General features: G+C 40.1%; 1 protein-coding gene across 3 annotated transcripts in view; it reads left to right on the forward strand.

Moving 5' to 3' along the window:
• The window catches only part of LIFR (LIF receptor subunit alpha), a 79554-nt gene that overhangs the window by 50223 nt on the left and 12620 nt on the right, over positions 1-16711 (forward strand). For all 3 annotated transcript variants that reach the window (XM_024981350.2, XM_059878766.1, NM_001192263.3), the window contains 7 exons: positions 722-867; positions 2072-2234; positions 5172-5242; positions 7530-7743; positions 11497-11676; positions 13584-13685; positions 14283-14450. In XM_024981350.2, coding sequence (XP_024837118.1) covers positions 722-867; positions 2072-2234; positions 5172-5242; positions 7530-7743; positions 11497-11676; positions 13584-13685; positions 14283-14450 — 1044 coding nt within the window. The remainder of the gene's footprint in view (positions 1-721; positions 868-2071; positions 2235-5171; positions 5243-7529; positions 7744-11496; positions 11677-13583; positions 13686-14282; positions 14451-16711) is intronic.

A 16711-nucleotide genomic window follows, 5' to 3' on the forward strand; every position in this document is an offset into this window, starting at 1 on the left:
TAAACCATTTACATTAGAAGACAGAGTACAAGTGATTAGTAGATGGTCCTGTTGCCTTACTTCATTATTTCTTGATTTTTTTCCCCTAAGATCAGAAAGGTTACATTTTATATTTGAGTGGCCGTTTTGTATGTATTTATCTGCCCTCTGCCATTTCAACCCTGTCTTTCCCATGATTCTTTCCTATCACTCAAATTGGTGTATGTAGTATAACCAATATAGTGTGTGTTTGCTTCACTGTGCCTTTGTTCTTGCCAGGACTCCAGCCTGAAATGCTTTTCTGCAGTAGTTTAGCCAGTTTCCTTTGGTTTATCCTCTAAGGCTCATCTTAAGTCCCATCTTCACTGTACATCTGCACTTACTTACAGCCAAATTCCAGTATCTGTTAATATCTGTACCACACGTTGGACTTACTGTATATACTCTTGTTGATTTTCTTTCTTTCTGTTTGTCATTCCTCAAGTAAGGGAGGGGTTCCTTAAAGGTAGAGACTACCTTTTAGTATTTCTGGGGCTAACTGAGCAACCTTGAGCATGAATGGTTCTTAAGCAATGCTGGCCTGGTGTCAGGCCATAAATGTGAGGTTTGTCTTCCACAAACACTGGGTGGAACATTGTTGATCAGCACTAATAACACACCTCCTGTTTTTTGTTTTCTTTGGCTCTCATTTGTCATATTAGAAAAGAACTTTTAAAGTAATTTTTGAAAATTATATTTACAGTTCATCCCCGTATTCCTACTTCACTCAAAGCTAAGGATATTAATTCAACAGCTGTGATACTTTCCTGGCATTTACCGGGCAACTTTACAAAAGTTAAACTGTTATGTCAAATTGAAATTAATAAAACTAACTCAGAGCATGAATTGGTGAGTAAGATTCTCCTCTAAACTTCCTTTGACATTATTTTGGATAAAATACGTAGTTTTCAGAAAGAATTAAGTAAATTCACATGTATAAGCTCTCAGATTACTTATTATAGAGGTTTCCTAAGAGCCATTATAAATATATATGTGTGTGTGTATGTGTGTGTGTGTATACACACACGTGTCATAACAGTATTGCATTTAGCACTTAAAAACAATTGTAGTACTAGGTGTTATAGAATATAAGTATGACTTCTGCTACTCAGAATGTGTCCAGATCTAGTATAGTCCCTGGCATGTAACTGGCACTCAATAAATTTGTGAATGAATGAGTAGATTTTGCTGTAGCCTTTGTGTTAGTTAATGGACTAATCAGCAGCAGAGAGATGATGTGGTATTTAAAACTGCTAAGTGCAGCAATGGGAGCAAGTTATAATTGGTCATTATAAGTCAAAACATGACTTTTTAATACATTTTAAATACTTAAGTTGACTTTTATGCTGCACCATCTTGTAATTTGGGGTAGATCTAAAATAAATGACATTCTACTTAAATAGTTATTTGGAAATGTACTGATAATTTCTAAAAAATCAGACTGCAAAATGTAACACAGAAAGTTCCTTTGCAATAAGTAATTGGGAACTCAGAAACTTTCCGGAGGCATGCAAATCCTCAAATTTGTTTCAGATTGCTTCATCTTAATTTTATTTGGTTTAAATATTTGTTGGATATTCTACATGTTTAACACTGCACTAGAGGTTCTAAATGCCATGTAAAAAATAATGCATAAATGATGCTTGACTCCAATAAGCTTCCAAATATCTGAATAATGTATTTAATACTCAAGGTCATCTTAGATTACTAAATTATATTAAGGTGTATTGCATCACCATTAACCATAGACAGAATATCATCATCTCTGCATAATTTAATTGACCATTATTACTTAGATTCAACATTTGGATTAAAAATATACTTTAATTTTTTTGCTATTGCAGAACATAATTTCACTGATTTTGAATTTTATGTAAGAATTAAAATATAGTAGATGAACTGTCTTTGGTTTTATAGAGGTAAAGTCTTAGGACATTCAGTCAATTTATGTTGCAAATTTGGGAGGCTTTCTTTTAAAAAATATATGTATATGTATATTTATTCGTATACACATGATATTACATATGTAATATATATGTTTGTTTTCTGATAGCGGAATGTCACAATGAGGGGGGTAGAAAGTTCAAATTATCTTACTACTGTGGACAAGTTAAATCCATATACCATATATACTTTTCGGATTCGTTGTTCTACTGACCCTTTCTGGAAATGGAGCAAATGGAGCAATGAAAAACAGTGTTTAACCACAGAAGCCAGTAAGTTAACTGAATGATTTATGACTAATTATTACTATAGATCCTGAAATTTTATACCTTTTTTTTTTTTTTTTAACAAAAATGTCACCAGAGTGGCTAAAAGTAGGAGAATGTTTAGATAAATGGTGTAATTATTTAATACCAAGGCAATGGCACCCCACTCCAGTACTCCTGCCTGGAAAATCCCATGGACAGAGGAGCCTGGTGGGCTGCAGTCCATGGGGTCGCTGAGGGTCGGACAGGACTGAGCAACTTCGCTTTCACTTTTCACTTTCATGCATTGGAGAAGGAAATGGCAACCCACTCCAGTGTTCTTGCCTGGAGAATCCCAGGGACGGGAGAGCCTGGTGGGCTGCCGTCTATGGGGTCGCACAGAGTCGGACACGACTGAAGTGACTTAGCAGCAGCAGTAGCAGCAGCAGTAAAATACCATACAAAGATTTTAAATGATGAGTTTTAGTTTCGTGATAATACGAAAAAATATTTGGCTTATGTTATGTGAAACGGCTAAGCTACCTTATCCACAATATGATTATAACAATATTAGGATGATACATAGGAAACCAAACTTGAAATTTAGTAAGATTATGGGGTGGTTTTTCTCATACTTTTTCCTCCTATTCCTGGTATTTTAATTATAATAATCTATTTATAGTGTTTCTTTATTGAAAGCAATTATTAATAAAGCTAATTTGGTAAAATATTGTGACTTAGGCCTAAGGATGGTCGGGACTACAAGTTCTTGAACTTTAGTTTCTGTGGTACACCCAGATCAAAATATCAATAAAATCAGGTAACTGGTTTTCCGAGTATGATAATTTCTAAAGACAGAATGAGATTCTATTCTTGATTAATCCAGATATCAACTTTCAAACAAACAGCAAAAATTTAGAAATAGGTGTAATTTTCAGAAATTATTCAATAAAAGATAGCAAAAGATTTATTTGCACTGTATAATATAGGGAATATCAAACTTCTTCCAAAAAATGTAATGTGTGTTAGTCGCTCAGTCGTGTCCAAGTCTTTGCAGCCCCGTGGACTATAGCTGGCCAGGCTCCTCTGTCCATATTCCCAGGCAGGAGTACTGGAGTGGGTTGTCATTCCCTTCCCCAGGGGATCTTCCTGACCCAGGGTTGAACCCAGGTCCCTGGCATGGCAGGCAGATTCTTTATTGTTTGAACCATGGGGGAAGCGATAAGCAGAGAAACAGTGAGACAAAAACTGATAGGTATTAACCCAGATTTTGTCTCTTCACATGAAGACGAGCGAGATGAGAGGATCTTTACAACGCATTCAAGAATTACTTGGATCCTGCTTGAGTCCCGAGAGAGGATATACTAGTTATCTGTTGCTGTGACAAATTACCCAGAGCTCAGTGGCTTAAAACTGCAGGCATTTGTTATCTCACAGTGTCTTTGGATCGGAAATTCAGGAGCAGCTTAGCTGAGTGGTTCCGACTTAGAGTTTCTTAGGAGGCTACAATCAGGGTGTGAGTGGGGGCTGCGGGCTTGACTGGGTCTGGAGGATTGGCTTTCAGGATGATTCACTCACATGGCTGTTGGCATGAGGTCTGCATTCCTCACCGTGTGGGCCTCTCCATAGGGCCGCTGGGGTGTCCTCACATGGCAGCCAGCAGCACCCAGATTTGGTGATCAAAGAGAAAACAAGGCAGCTTCCACAATGTCTTTATGTCCTAGTCTCAGAAGGAACATACATCACGTCTTCGGTACCCTACTGGCCGCACAGGCCAACCCTGATACACTGGAGGAGGGACCACCACACTGAATGTCAGGGGCCGTGACCAGCATCATCGGTCCTTTTGGAAACTAGTTACCACAGGAGCTTTTGCCTTAGTTGATGACCTGTTCTTGCCAAGAGGAAACACTTTATTTATACCTCATTGAATAAAGGCATTTAATTCACTTAAGAAATACTTATAATTATCCACCATGTGTCAGGAATCATCTGGTTACTAGGAATATAGCAGTGAATAAAACAGCACTCTGCCCATGGAGTGTAGAGGATAGAGTATTAGAAATGAGTTTTTAAACTACATATATAATAGTGTATTTTGGGTGGCAATGAGTGCCATGGAAAAAAATAAAAACTAGAGAGAGGGCTAGGGAATGAAGGCCAAGTGGTTGGGGAGAGGGGGTGCAATTTTAAATAAGGTAGCTGGGAAAGACTTCACTAATAAGGTAACACTTGATCTGAGATACAAAGGAGATGGGGAAGGAAGCTACATAGTTAATTCAGAGGAGGAAAGTTGTAGTCAGAGGAAGAGAGAACACAGAAAGTGCAGAAAGACTAGAGTAGGTGTCCTCTGCATGTTGTAGGAACAGTCAGGAAGCTGACCTGTAGCCAGAGCAGGCTTGAATAAAGGGAGGTTGGAGGATGTGACAGAGAAGGCAATGGCACCCCACTCCAGTACTCTCGCCTGAAAAATCCCATGGATGGAGGGGCCTGGTAGGCTACAGTCCATGGGGTCACCAAGAGTCGGGCACGACTGAGCGACTTCACTTTCACTTTCATGCATTGGAGAAGGACATGGCAACCCACTCCAGTGTTCTTGCCTGGAGAATCCCAGGGATGGGAAGCCTGGTGGGCTGCTGTCTGTTGGGTCGCACAGAGTCAGACACGACTAAAATGACTTAGCAGCAGCAGCAGCAGGAGGATGTGAGATGGAGAGGCAGCCCCAATCCGTCTGAGGGATGTGAGGGTGATTTTAACCCATTGTAAGGGACCTTGTGCTTTGCAGATGTTCAGAGCTCAGCTTTTCCATTGCTCCATTTTCTAAGTGGAAAATGACTTAGAAGCACTAACTGCTTCACATTTTTATTGAGAATTTCAATTTTAAACCCTGCCATCCCAATTACTGATCTTATCAACTGACATAGTATGCATCTTCAAATATTAACTTTTAAATCTCTTTTCTAGTTCCTTCAAAGGGACCAGATATTTGGAGGGAGTGGAGTTCTGATGGAAGAAATCTAATAATATATTGGAAGGTAAATGTCTTATTTTTCCTTGAATATTTAAGTAACTTTAGTATGCTAAACTACTTAAATTACATATGGTTCTTGGGTTATTAGGGAGCCAGGATTTCCCAGACTGGCTTAGTTACAGTATTGCTGAGAATGTAGCCTGGCTTCTAAAACTCCCAGATTCCTCATCACTGCAGACGTACCACAGTCTTTGTAGTGAGGATCTCTGTCTCAGGTCTAGGCATTCTTCAGTTTGATTTTATGAGACTTATAAAGGACCGAGGATTTCATGAATTCCATCTATCTCACTTTAGTCAGAAATGCAGCCAGAAACCACAAGTTAGAATCCTAAGTATTTATGTTGTATTTTCTATTCAGTGAATAGGAAACCAATTTTTTATATCTTATCAGTCAGCATAATTTGTTGTCCCCTAAATAAATTGTGTTACAGTATAGCAATTATAAAGTTTTACAAAGTTTTCTAAAATTTCAGCTAAAGTATGAATTGCATTATGTTTTGCTAGAGCATAAACCTTACTGGAGCAAATGTTTTCATTGCTGATTTATGAAAATCAAAACCACAAACAGTTGTTTTCTACATCAGATTTCATAGGAATAGTTATAACCAGATTCTTTTAAATAGTGCATTTTGTTATTTAAAGTAAACTTTTAAAAAAACTTGACATCAGTATGGCTTTGATTAAAGTGAGTCTTTGAAGTCTGTGAGGATGTCGTGTACACATTCCATCGCTTGGAGGTCGTCTGTATATGACTGTGCATCCCCTCTTATTCTTAATTGGAAAAATCCCTTAGCTACTCTCACTTGTCTGTCAGATTGTGCAGTAATATAGGAATGATTGTACAGATGACTTCAATGTAGAGTTTAGGATATTTTTCAGACTAGTTGAATGTTTAACCAAGGATTAAAAATATTGAAGCAATTCAGATTCTAACTTCAGTGACTAGTTTATGGTTCTGCCATATTTGGGTGGAAAATTCAGTTGTTTTGGACATGTTGATTATACACAACATGACCATAGGATGATCGAGTATAGTTCAGTAGGCAGTAGTTTGGTGTAAGGCTCTGGAGCTCCAGAGAGGTCTGAGCTAAAGACATAGCTTTGAGTAGCATGTAAATTGATCACTCAGCACACAGTGTAGAAGGAGGCCAGGTGTAGAATTGTGGGTGGTGGCGGCATCTGAAGAACCAGCAGAGGAGGAGGATCCAGCAGAGGAGGTTGGGAAGGTTAGAAGGGCAGGAAGACCAGAAGAAAATAGTGTGCAGAAACCAAGGGAATGGGGGTGATAGGTGAAGGAATGGACAGTATCAAATGAAATCCACAATTCTTGGGATGGTAGTGTGTTCACTGGACCAGGCCATCACAGAGCTGTCCGGGACCTCTGTGTCTTCAGCAGAGTATTAGTGGCTGGATCAGAGGGTCCTATGCACTGCTACATAAATTGGAGGGATTGTTTGGAAAAGCAGTTTAGATATATAAATAAAGACATTTGAATGTTTATTTCCTTTCCTGTAAGTCCAGATTTGGGACCCCGTATTAAGGAATTAATCCTAACTGGGGAAAAAACTGTGGCACCAAAAGGTTTATTTTATTGTGAAAAAAAATGGCAACAACTTAAATTCTACTTTTTTAAGAAATATTCAGGTAAACTAATAAAAATGCTATATGAAATATGAAGCTGTTAGAAATATATATAACTGTATTATCCAAAAAAAGAGTGTATTGTAGAAAAGTGAAAAAAAAATAGACAATTGTATAATATGATTGAAACAATTTTAATAAAAGTCTCCATCAAGAAAAACAGCTTGAAGGAAATACCAGAATGTAAGAATATTTAAGAAATGGGAATATGGGAGATTTTTCTTCCAACTTTTTAATATTTTCCACATTTTCTGTAATGAGCAAGTACTACTTTAAAATGAAAAAACAGTAACTATTTTAAAAACATGATGCCATACTTTTAATATTTTATTTAAGTAGAGCACTGCTTCTCATCTTCTTTTGGTTTCCTTCTGAAAAATATGAAGCTAGATATTGTTTTGTTACTTAATTTTTATATTTTTATGTACTTGACTGCTTACAGCAAGCGTAGTTTTTGTTCAGCACTGCTTCCCTGATGTATCCGGATCTCAGTGGATTTAAAGTCTGTGCTGTGCACTGTTAACGACTCATGTTTCCTAATGTTACTTTGTCAGGATTAGTGAAGTATCCTGTTTAGACTCAGTGGCCTTGCCTTGTCACATCACCTTTGCCAATTTTTATAACAGAATTTATTTTTCTTTTTTTAATAGCCTTTACCCATTAATGAAGCTTATGGAAAAATACTTTCTTATAATGTATCATATTCATCAGATGAGGAAACAAAATCCCTTTCTGAGATTCCTGATACTCAACACAGGGCAGAATTACAACTTGATAAAAATGACTACATCATCAGTGTGGTGGCAAAAAATTCTGCCGGCTCATCACCACCTTCTAAAATAGCTAGTATGGAAATTCCCAATGGTGAGTACTTAAGGTAGAAGTAGTATATAAGGACAGGAAACCAAGGTGAAACATCTTGACGGTGTTGCTTGCTCTCATAATGTCAGCTTTCTTCTCATACCCTCCGCTGCTGCTAATGAGTAAGGAGGAACAGGCAGTTTGCTGTCAAATATTCGTGGAGAGGCAATAGCCTTCAGTATGACTGGAAGCATCTACGCTGATGGATAAAACCCAATTACTTTAACACATAATGTTGTAGAGTTATGGCAGTAGATACTACTCTTAGGAAGAAATATTTTAACAGATTATTCAGAACTGCTTTCATACATCTTCCCAAGACCATGACAGTTGACACATCAGCTAGGCTATTTTTAAACAGTTAGGAAGAAATACTCATTTTAAATGACAACTTCATTGATAAGACAATTCTTTATTAATAGGAATCCTTTACTGATAAGAAATTCTTCTTAAAGTCTAAATTTCATCTTCAGTATAAGCTTTAGAAAAGAATTTTGATGTAATTTTAAAATTCCTCATTGCCCCCTTTAAATTTGATGAGTTACAGTGACTGTCAGTTTTCATTCCAATCCCAGAGAAAGGCAATGCCAAAGAATGCTCAAACTACTGCACAATTGCAGTCATCTCACACACTGGCAAAGTAATGCTCAAACTTCTCCAAGCCAGGCTTCAACAGTATGTGAACCATGAATTTCCAGATGTTCAAGCTGGATTTAGAAAAGGCAGAGGAACCAGAGATCAAATTGCCAACATGCCCTGGGTCATCGAAAAAGCAAGAGAGTTCCAGAAAAACATCTACTTCTGCTTTATTGACTATGCCAAAGCCTTTGACTGTGTGGATCACAACAAACTGGAGAATTCTTCAAGAGATAGGAATACTAGACCACCTGACCTGCCTCCTGAGAAATCTGTACACAGGTCAAGAAGCAACAGTTGGAACTGGACATGGAATAACAGACTGGTTCCAGATTGGGAAAGGAGTACATCAAGGCTATATATTGTCACCCTGCTTATTTAACTTATATGCAGAGTACATCATGAGAAACGCTGGGCTGGAGGAAGCACAAGCTGGAATCAAGATTGCCAGGAGAAATATCAATAACTTCAGATATGCAGATAACACCACCCTTATGACAGAAAGCAAAAAAGAACTAAAGAGCCTCTTGATGAAAGTGAAAGAGGAGAGTTTAAAAGCTGGCTTAAAACTCAACATTCAGAAAACTAAGATAACGGCTTCTGGTTCCATCACTTCATGGCAGATGGAGAAACAGTGGAAACAGTGGCAGACTTTATTTTTGGGGGCTCCACAATCACTGCAGATGGTGACTGCAGCCATGAAATTAAACGATGCTTGCTCCTTGGAAGAAAAACTATGACCAACCTAGACAGCATATTAAAAAACAAAGACATTACTTTGCCAACAAAGGTCTGTCTAGTCAAGGCTATGGTTTTTCCAGTAATCATGTATGGATGTGAGAGTTGGACTATAAAGAAAGCTGAGCACCGAAGAATTGATGCTTTTGAACTGTGGTGTTGGAGAAGACTCTTGAGAGTCCCTTGGACAGCAAGGAGATCCAACCAGTCCATCCTAAAGGAAATCAGTCCTAAATATTCATTAGAAGGACTGATGCTGAAGCTGAAACTCCAATACTTTGGCTACCTGATGTGAAGAACTGACTCATTTGAAAAGACCCTGATGCTGGGAACGATTGAAGGCAGAAGGGGATGACAGAAGATGAGATGGTTGGATGGCATCACACACTGACTCAATGGACATGAGTTTGAGTAAACTCAGAGTTGGTGATGGACCTGGAAGCCTGGTGTGCTGCAGTCCATGGGGTCAAGAGAGTCGGACATGACTGAGCGACTGAACTGAACAGCGACTGTCCATTCTTCCTCAGCTGCCTTGACAACTCTTTGAGTCACAAGTTCTCAGTGGCCACTCCTGCCCCCTCGCCCAGTTAGCTCCTCTTCTGAGTCATTCCCTGATCCCCCTGACTTGCTATCTCACCCTAGTATGGGGTCACCTTTCTGTGATCACCCACTCCTGAAGGAAGAAAAACTGGTCCAGTTTGGGTCCTCAGTACCTTTTCAGTTCTTGTTTGAGGGCACTGGGCAGTGTCTGACTGCTTGTTACATAACTGTTCTTTGTTCCACTCAGTTGTGGACACATTAGGAGGAAGAAATAGGGACACACAGTATGTTTCAAGACACACAGCAGCAGCCAGAGCCCAGGTAGCAGTGCATGCTAGAGAGGAGAGGTCTGCAGGCGGTGCCGTGGGGGCAAAAACAAGGGAAAGACGTATGAACACCCGTGGCAAGATAAGCTGCCGATTTAGGTTAGGTATTTCATGGCTCTCAGAATAATAGGCAATACCTATGTTATCTTTTAATTCAGAAGCTATATTCCTGCCTTTTCTGTGTGTCTCTCAGTTCAGTTCAGTTGCTCAGTCGTGTCCGACTCTTTGCGACCCCATGAATCGCAGCACGCCAGGCCTCCCTGTCCATCACCAACTCCCGGAGTTCACCCAAACTCACGTCCATCGAGTCGGTGATGCCATCCAGCCATCTCATCCTGTCGTCCCCTTCTCCTGCCCCCAATCCCTCCCAGCATCAGAGTCTTTTCCAATGAGTCAACTCTTCGCATGAGGTGTATCTCTCAGAAGGTAGTAATTTACCGAACTAACAATGGTCTGGCCATCAGCTTTCAGACAGTTACTGCAACTCAGAACAAATCATGGTTCCTTGCGGATTTCCCCAGTTGGAGGCCTTACTGCCTCAACACAGGCTGACAGTGTGGATTTTTTAGTCACATTGAGCCAAGAAGCTGTTGTATCCAGAGTCTTCTGTATTCCAAGCCGAATTGTTGTCTTATATCCAGTAGTAGTTGCTTATGAATGCAAATTTTGTTCAAAAAAACGTTTCCATGGCTTTTTACTGAGCCCTTAAATATGCATCAGTTAGAGAAATTACTTCTTTGCCCTGTTTCTCTGGAAAATGTCCCTCTTGGCCACGCTGTCCTAACCCACACTAATTACTTACTCCCAACCTTGGGCCTCCCCTATCGCTGAGGCTGAGATCTGGCAGGTGGTAAAATCAAACCTCACCATGGCCCCCAGTCCCCTCTGTCAGCTTCTGCACCTCACGCATCCGTACTGCTCTCTGCCCACACTGGCCATCCCATCCCTGTCCTGTCTCCAGAATCCCTTCCACCCACCCATGGGACAGCAGTCTCCCTTGAAGGGAAGCAAGGGGCTGGCACACCCATTCATTCACTGACTGCGTGGGGTTGTGCTCCTGCTTGGCGTGGTCTGTGCGCAGAGTGGAGCTGCAGGCACAGGCCCCGCCTGCACTCGTGGCGCTCACATCCATAGTGGATGATGAAAGGAGGTCCTGGCCACCCGTGCCTGCTCTTCTCCGGCCTCCCGTCCCTGTGCTGCTGTGCCGTGACCCTCCATTGCTCATTCCTTCTGCCCCATTCATCATGGCTCTTGAGCTTCATGTCCCTGCCCAGCTATGGCACTACCTGATCCTTGGTTCTTTTTTGTTTTGTTTTTTCCCAGCTGCAGAGTTGATCTGTATGACCAAGTAACTGCCGTAGAGCAGCATTTCTAAACTTGGCTGAAGGTTTATCTAGGTTAGCACCATTTTGCAGTGTATGTACAATGAAATGATTTGTATAACTCTGGCTCATTTTCATGAGGTTTACCTTAAAACATTATTTTTAACACTAGTAAAAATCCTTCTTTCTTGAAGATGATCTCAAAATAGAGCAGGCTCTTGGAATGGGAAATAGGATCCTCCTCACTTGGAATTACGACCCCAACATGACCTGCGACTATGTAATTAAGTGGTGTAACTCATCTCAGTCTGGACCCTGCCTCATGGACTGGAAAAAAGTCCCTCCAAACAGTACTGAAACTGTAATAGAATCTGGTAAGTGTCTCTCAGAGTTCTTTAAAGATATTTTTTAAATTTACTTTTTATTGGGGTGACATTGGTTTATAATAACATCATGCAGGTTTCATGTATACACCATTATGTTTCTATTTCGGTTACACTACAGCGGCTAACCACCAAAAAAACCTTTATTTTAAGAGCAGCACGTGGAGTGACTGGTTGCAGTGCAGTGACTGTTCCCCCTCACCACTGGGCTGGACATGGATTGGTTTAACTTTTTTGGAAAGCAGTTTGTGGCAGTATGTGTGTGAAACAGTTCATAGACTTTGATCTCGTCATTACTTGCCTAGGAATGTATTCTAAGGAAGAAAATCCAAGAGCAGCACAGATGTACATCTAAGAATGTTCAGCACAGCATTGTTTATAATTATAATGACCTCATTTGCCATCTTTTTGCCCATGTTTGCCCACAAGCCAGGTTACTGAGCACAAAGGACTTGCACCCAATACCACTTCCCCTGATGCAGGTCAGGGGTGCAGTGAGGGGCGGGGGGCAGCTCAGGAGCTGCAAGCCTAAGATGATGCAGCCAAGAGGGGTGTGCGGTTACCTGAAGGCCGAGCCAGCCTTGTCCTTGGGAACCCTAGCCTCTCTGCACTGTCACTGTTCTTCTGAGTCCCTGGCATGAGTGAGTGTGCCTCTGCCTGTGGGAACTGTGGAACCTCTTGGCAGTGAAGCTTCTGACGTCACCACCCCCCAGCCCGGGCCCGTTCTCCCTCACGTGTGAGTGAAGTTCAGGAGCGCGAGCAGCTGCTGAGCCTTCTCTCCCAGGAATCACGCTCTGCTCGTTTACTTTGTTCACTGTCAGATGGTCAGGGTGAGCCCCATGCGTTGGATTCCTACATGGAGCTTCAGGTTTTTTTTTCCAGTTCTACTTGGAATACAGCCAGATTCTTTCATGTGCATAATTGGCCAAGGCCTCGATGGTTGCCTTTCTTTTCCCTTGCCGAGTATGTCATCCCTTACCAGCGAAGTACAGCCCAATCTTACACAGCCGTAGTGTGCTCTGTATAAATTATGACCCCTCTTCCCTCCTTTCTCACTTTGGCCTTGAGAATGATCAGAATGGACTGGGGCAGGGTGGAATGGTGCGGAGAGGTGAGAAATGTATCTTTAGCTGGAATATCTGGGATATAAGATGAAGTTGAAACCTGTAGGGTGAGAAGGAGGACCTTGGATGCAGAGGCCCCGAATAGCATCTTATTGTTAGCTCTTCACATCTGTCCTGCCAGCTGCTCCAGGCCAGGGGTCCTGTTACATCCATCCTGCTTTGCATTGTATTGAGGAGACATTTGAAAGTGATTAACTTGGATCGAAGTTGAAATGCTTTTCTTGTTTGTCTTGTGGAGTTAATAGCACTAAATGCTGGTGCTATAAAGAGGAATAGACTCTTAAGTCCCATTTCCTTTAACCCCGAGGTGTCGTGTAGAGTGGAAATTTTAGTATCTGCTTCTTGGAACAAGGGGAGAGCAATGGGTTCTTCCAACCCACAAATAACCCTAGTTAGGGAAGGGCTTTTCAGAGGTGTGCTACAGACCTGGGACCATTTCAGAAACTGACCCAGGACCAAATCTAGGAAGAAGCTGTCATTGCTTAGTTTGAAGGAACAAAATGAAAACCTTGATTACTATTTTTTTTCCCTTCAAGATGATGTCATGTTATAATACTAAATTTTTAATTGCAACAGATGTGAATTTAATTTTTGTCAAGTCAGTTTTCACTCTGAATGTTTACTAGTTTTGGAAACGCAAATATATTTTCTGTAACCTTTGTAAAATTAGCTTTGGAAATTTCAAAGTGAGTTATTTTCAGTTTGAGATTTCTAAAATAGATATTCATAGTCATATGTACTTAGGAAAGCTTACTGATTGTGTTCATCCTGTAGATCAGTTTCGACCAGGTGTAAGATATAATTTTTCGGTGTATGGGTGCAGAAATCAAGGATATCAATTATTACGTTCTGTAATTGGATATGTAGAAGAATTGGGTAAGTTAAATGGGTAAGTTTTCTTAGAGTTGAAGATAACATGAGAAATTATAAGTAGACATCAATTTTAAGATTGAATTCTAAAAATAGATTGAATTGAGATGTGTATTAGTTCAAGGAAGAAAAATATGTTAGATGATAACTGTAAAATTATTGATAATTACTTATCCTTACTTCATTTGTTTAATGTTTACATTTGACAGTTTTACTCTTGTCATAGAGAAAACTAAGTCTTATTTTGGATGTCAAAAAGACTTACCATGTGCTTTTACAAATTTTAAAAACTGTTTATTTAAGACTATCACTAAAAGGGGAAATAGAAATAGTCTATTGGAGTAGCCACTTAAAGATTTTGCATAGGTTTTGCAAACCCCACCCCCCCCCGATATGTTTTATACCTGAAAGTTGTAAATTCTACCTTTGTATATTCATAGTAAAAGTGCTATGATAATATATGTGAAAGTTTATGATTAAATAAAGAATAATGTTCTAATTCCAGGCTCAGCTATTTTTGAGGCTAGAAATCTCATTAAACCTTAATGTCTTGCTCTGTATTAGTAAACTCTCCTTTAAGTGTGGGCTTCTTTTCTTTTACAGCTCCAGCTGTTGCTCCAAATTTTACTGTTGAGGATACATCTGCAGATTCTATATTAGTGAAATGGGAAGAAATTCCTGTGGAAGAGCTTAGAGGATTTTTAAGAGGATATTTATTTTACTTTGAAAAAGGAGAGAGAGACACATCTAAGATAATGGGTTTGGAACCAGGTGAGTAAATTACTAGAATAAGTATATACTGTTTCTTAGAAGTTCTATATTAATTACAAAAAATGGAGAGAAAGAAGAAAGAAAAGGTAAAACAAAATGCTACTGAATAGTTTCAACTGGTCTCCCAAAACTCTGAACAATAAGGAAGTGAAAATGAAGTCATTTGATGAATATGAGATTTTTCAAGATTTTAGTATGTGATAAATGGCATGTGGTCTTTAAGAAATCATTTAAATCATTTATTCTGAGGCCTTTGATTATGATCCCCACAGGACTGAGAACATCTCTTACTAATCTTGCATGATTCATAACAAAGCATCTTATGAAGGTTACCTTAAGAAAAAAAAAGTCTTCCTGCATTTATGCTGATGGAGACGAAAACTCAGGAACCTGAAGAATGGCTTCAGAGCCTCCTTTTATTTGACAAAGAGCTATCCCCACAGTTAGGCAAGGCCTTAATGAGCTGGGAAACTTAATTGGCTTGATAGAGCATGTGTGTGTCCCTTATATCTTAGAAACTTAAGAGTCAGTCGTGACAATTAGTAAGTGTATGCACGGAGGAGACCTTTGAGAATCCTGAAATTTACAAATACAGAAATGTTTATGCAGACTTTTGGCTTTAAATCCTCAATGACATTTCTGTTCAAAGTCAGATGCTTCTTATTTATGACTGAATAACACAAGCATGTATCATCTCTTCAATTTGAGAGCTTTTGTTTTCCTTAATGACCTTTTCTTGGAAAGAAACTGTTGTAACTATTTAATGACTGTCTGACAAGTAGAGAACAAGCAATGCCACAGGGACATGCTGCCTACCTGGGCATTAGTTTAGTCACCTCTGGAGAACAGCAGCATAAACATGTGCCTCCCCAAATCACAGAGTTCTGCATTTCCTAAACTTTCAGAGTTGAGGCAAACCCTAACTATCAGATGCTGCAAATATCCAGAAAAAAAAAGTGCTCAGTCATGTCCAACTCTTTGCGACCCCATGGACTGTAGCCCACCAGACTCCCCTGTCCAAGGGATTCTCCAGGCAAGAGTACTGGAGTGGGTTTCCATTCCCTTCTCCAGGGGATCTTCCCAACCCAGGGATTGAACCCACGTCTCCTGCGTTGCAGATGATTCTTTACCATCTGAGCCACCAGGGAAGCCCAGACATTACACCAGAGTCTGGTGTAATTTCCCTCAGGAGCTCAGAAATTTTGCACTTGAACCAAAGGTTCTCAGAAATTTTGCACTTGAATCAGTTAAAATTATAGCATGTAGACTCCTAGAGTGGATTGGTCCCTAAAATTAGAGTAAAACAGAAGGGAAAAAAAAGAAAAAACCATAAAGCCAATAAAGACAGAACCAGAGAGGCAAAAAAGAGGATATTGAAACTTTAGAACATGGAAGTGGGCTGAGTGAACTAGAGGAGTAGATGGTGGGATAGTCTAGGTGGACAGTCGGGCGGGCATCAGTTAGAAGTAGTTTGGTTTATCCTGAAGGGCCAGCAGTGGAGGCCAATGGTAAGGATGAGTCTGGGCTGAACATCGGGAGTTGACTGAAGGTGTGTAAGCATCAGTTAGAACCCCCAAGTCCTACAGAGTGTCATGTAGCTCACATGAGTGCCCTCTCCCCTGAATGAGAACAGATTTATTCCGAACCAGAGAGCCTCCAGGCAGGGGAGACCACAACAGACAGTGTGACTTTCCTTCTTCCTCCTTTCCACAAGGTTAATATATCTTCAGCTAGGCATGTTTCCCAGACAAGAGGTGAGAGGATTAAATGGTTCCTGAGAAAAAACATAAAACATGCTGAGATTCAGGGGGTTACCCCAATGAAAAGCCAGGAACCCAGCTGGTCATTTCCTATCAGTAACAGACATGAAGCCCACCCACCAATAAACCCCACCTGTGCTCACCAGGCTTCCAGTGAGCCATTTAGTAGCTCACTCTGAAACATGAGGAGTATCCAGGGTTAACCAGATGATTGAGAAAGCTTCTAACCTGCAAGACAGACACCAGGAGAAATCAGAGGAAACAAATGTTATGTGGGAAACAGAAGTAAAAAAAACAAAACTATTCTTGGATAATTGAGGTACTGTTGAAAAGACATGATGTTATAAAAAGGAACAAACAAGACAGTTATGAATTCCTCAGAATTAAAACTGTGATCGAGGAAATTTTTAAGGAATTAAATAGAAGTAGAAATATTAAAGGGAAAATGGGGAAATTCTTCTGAAAATGAGACAGAGGCAAAAGAGCCTTGGAGGTAAAAGA

The sequence above is a fragment of the Bos taurus genome, chromosome 20, assembly GCF_002263795.3.
Source record: "Bos taurus isolate L1 Dominette 01449 registration number 42190680 breed Hereford chromosome 20, ARS-UCD2.0, whole genome shotgun sequence".
Lineage (NCBI taxonomy): Eukaryota > Metazoa > Chordata > Mammalia > Artiodactyla > Bovidae > Bos > Bos taurus.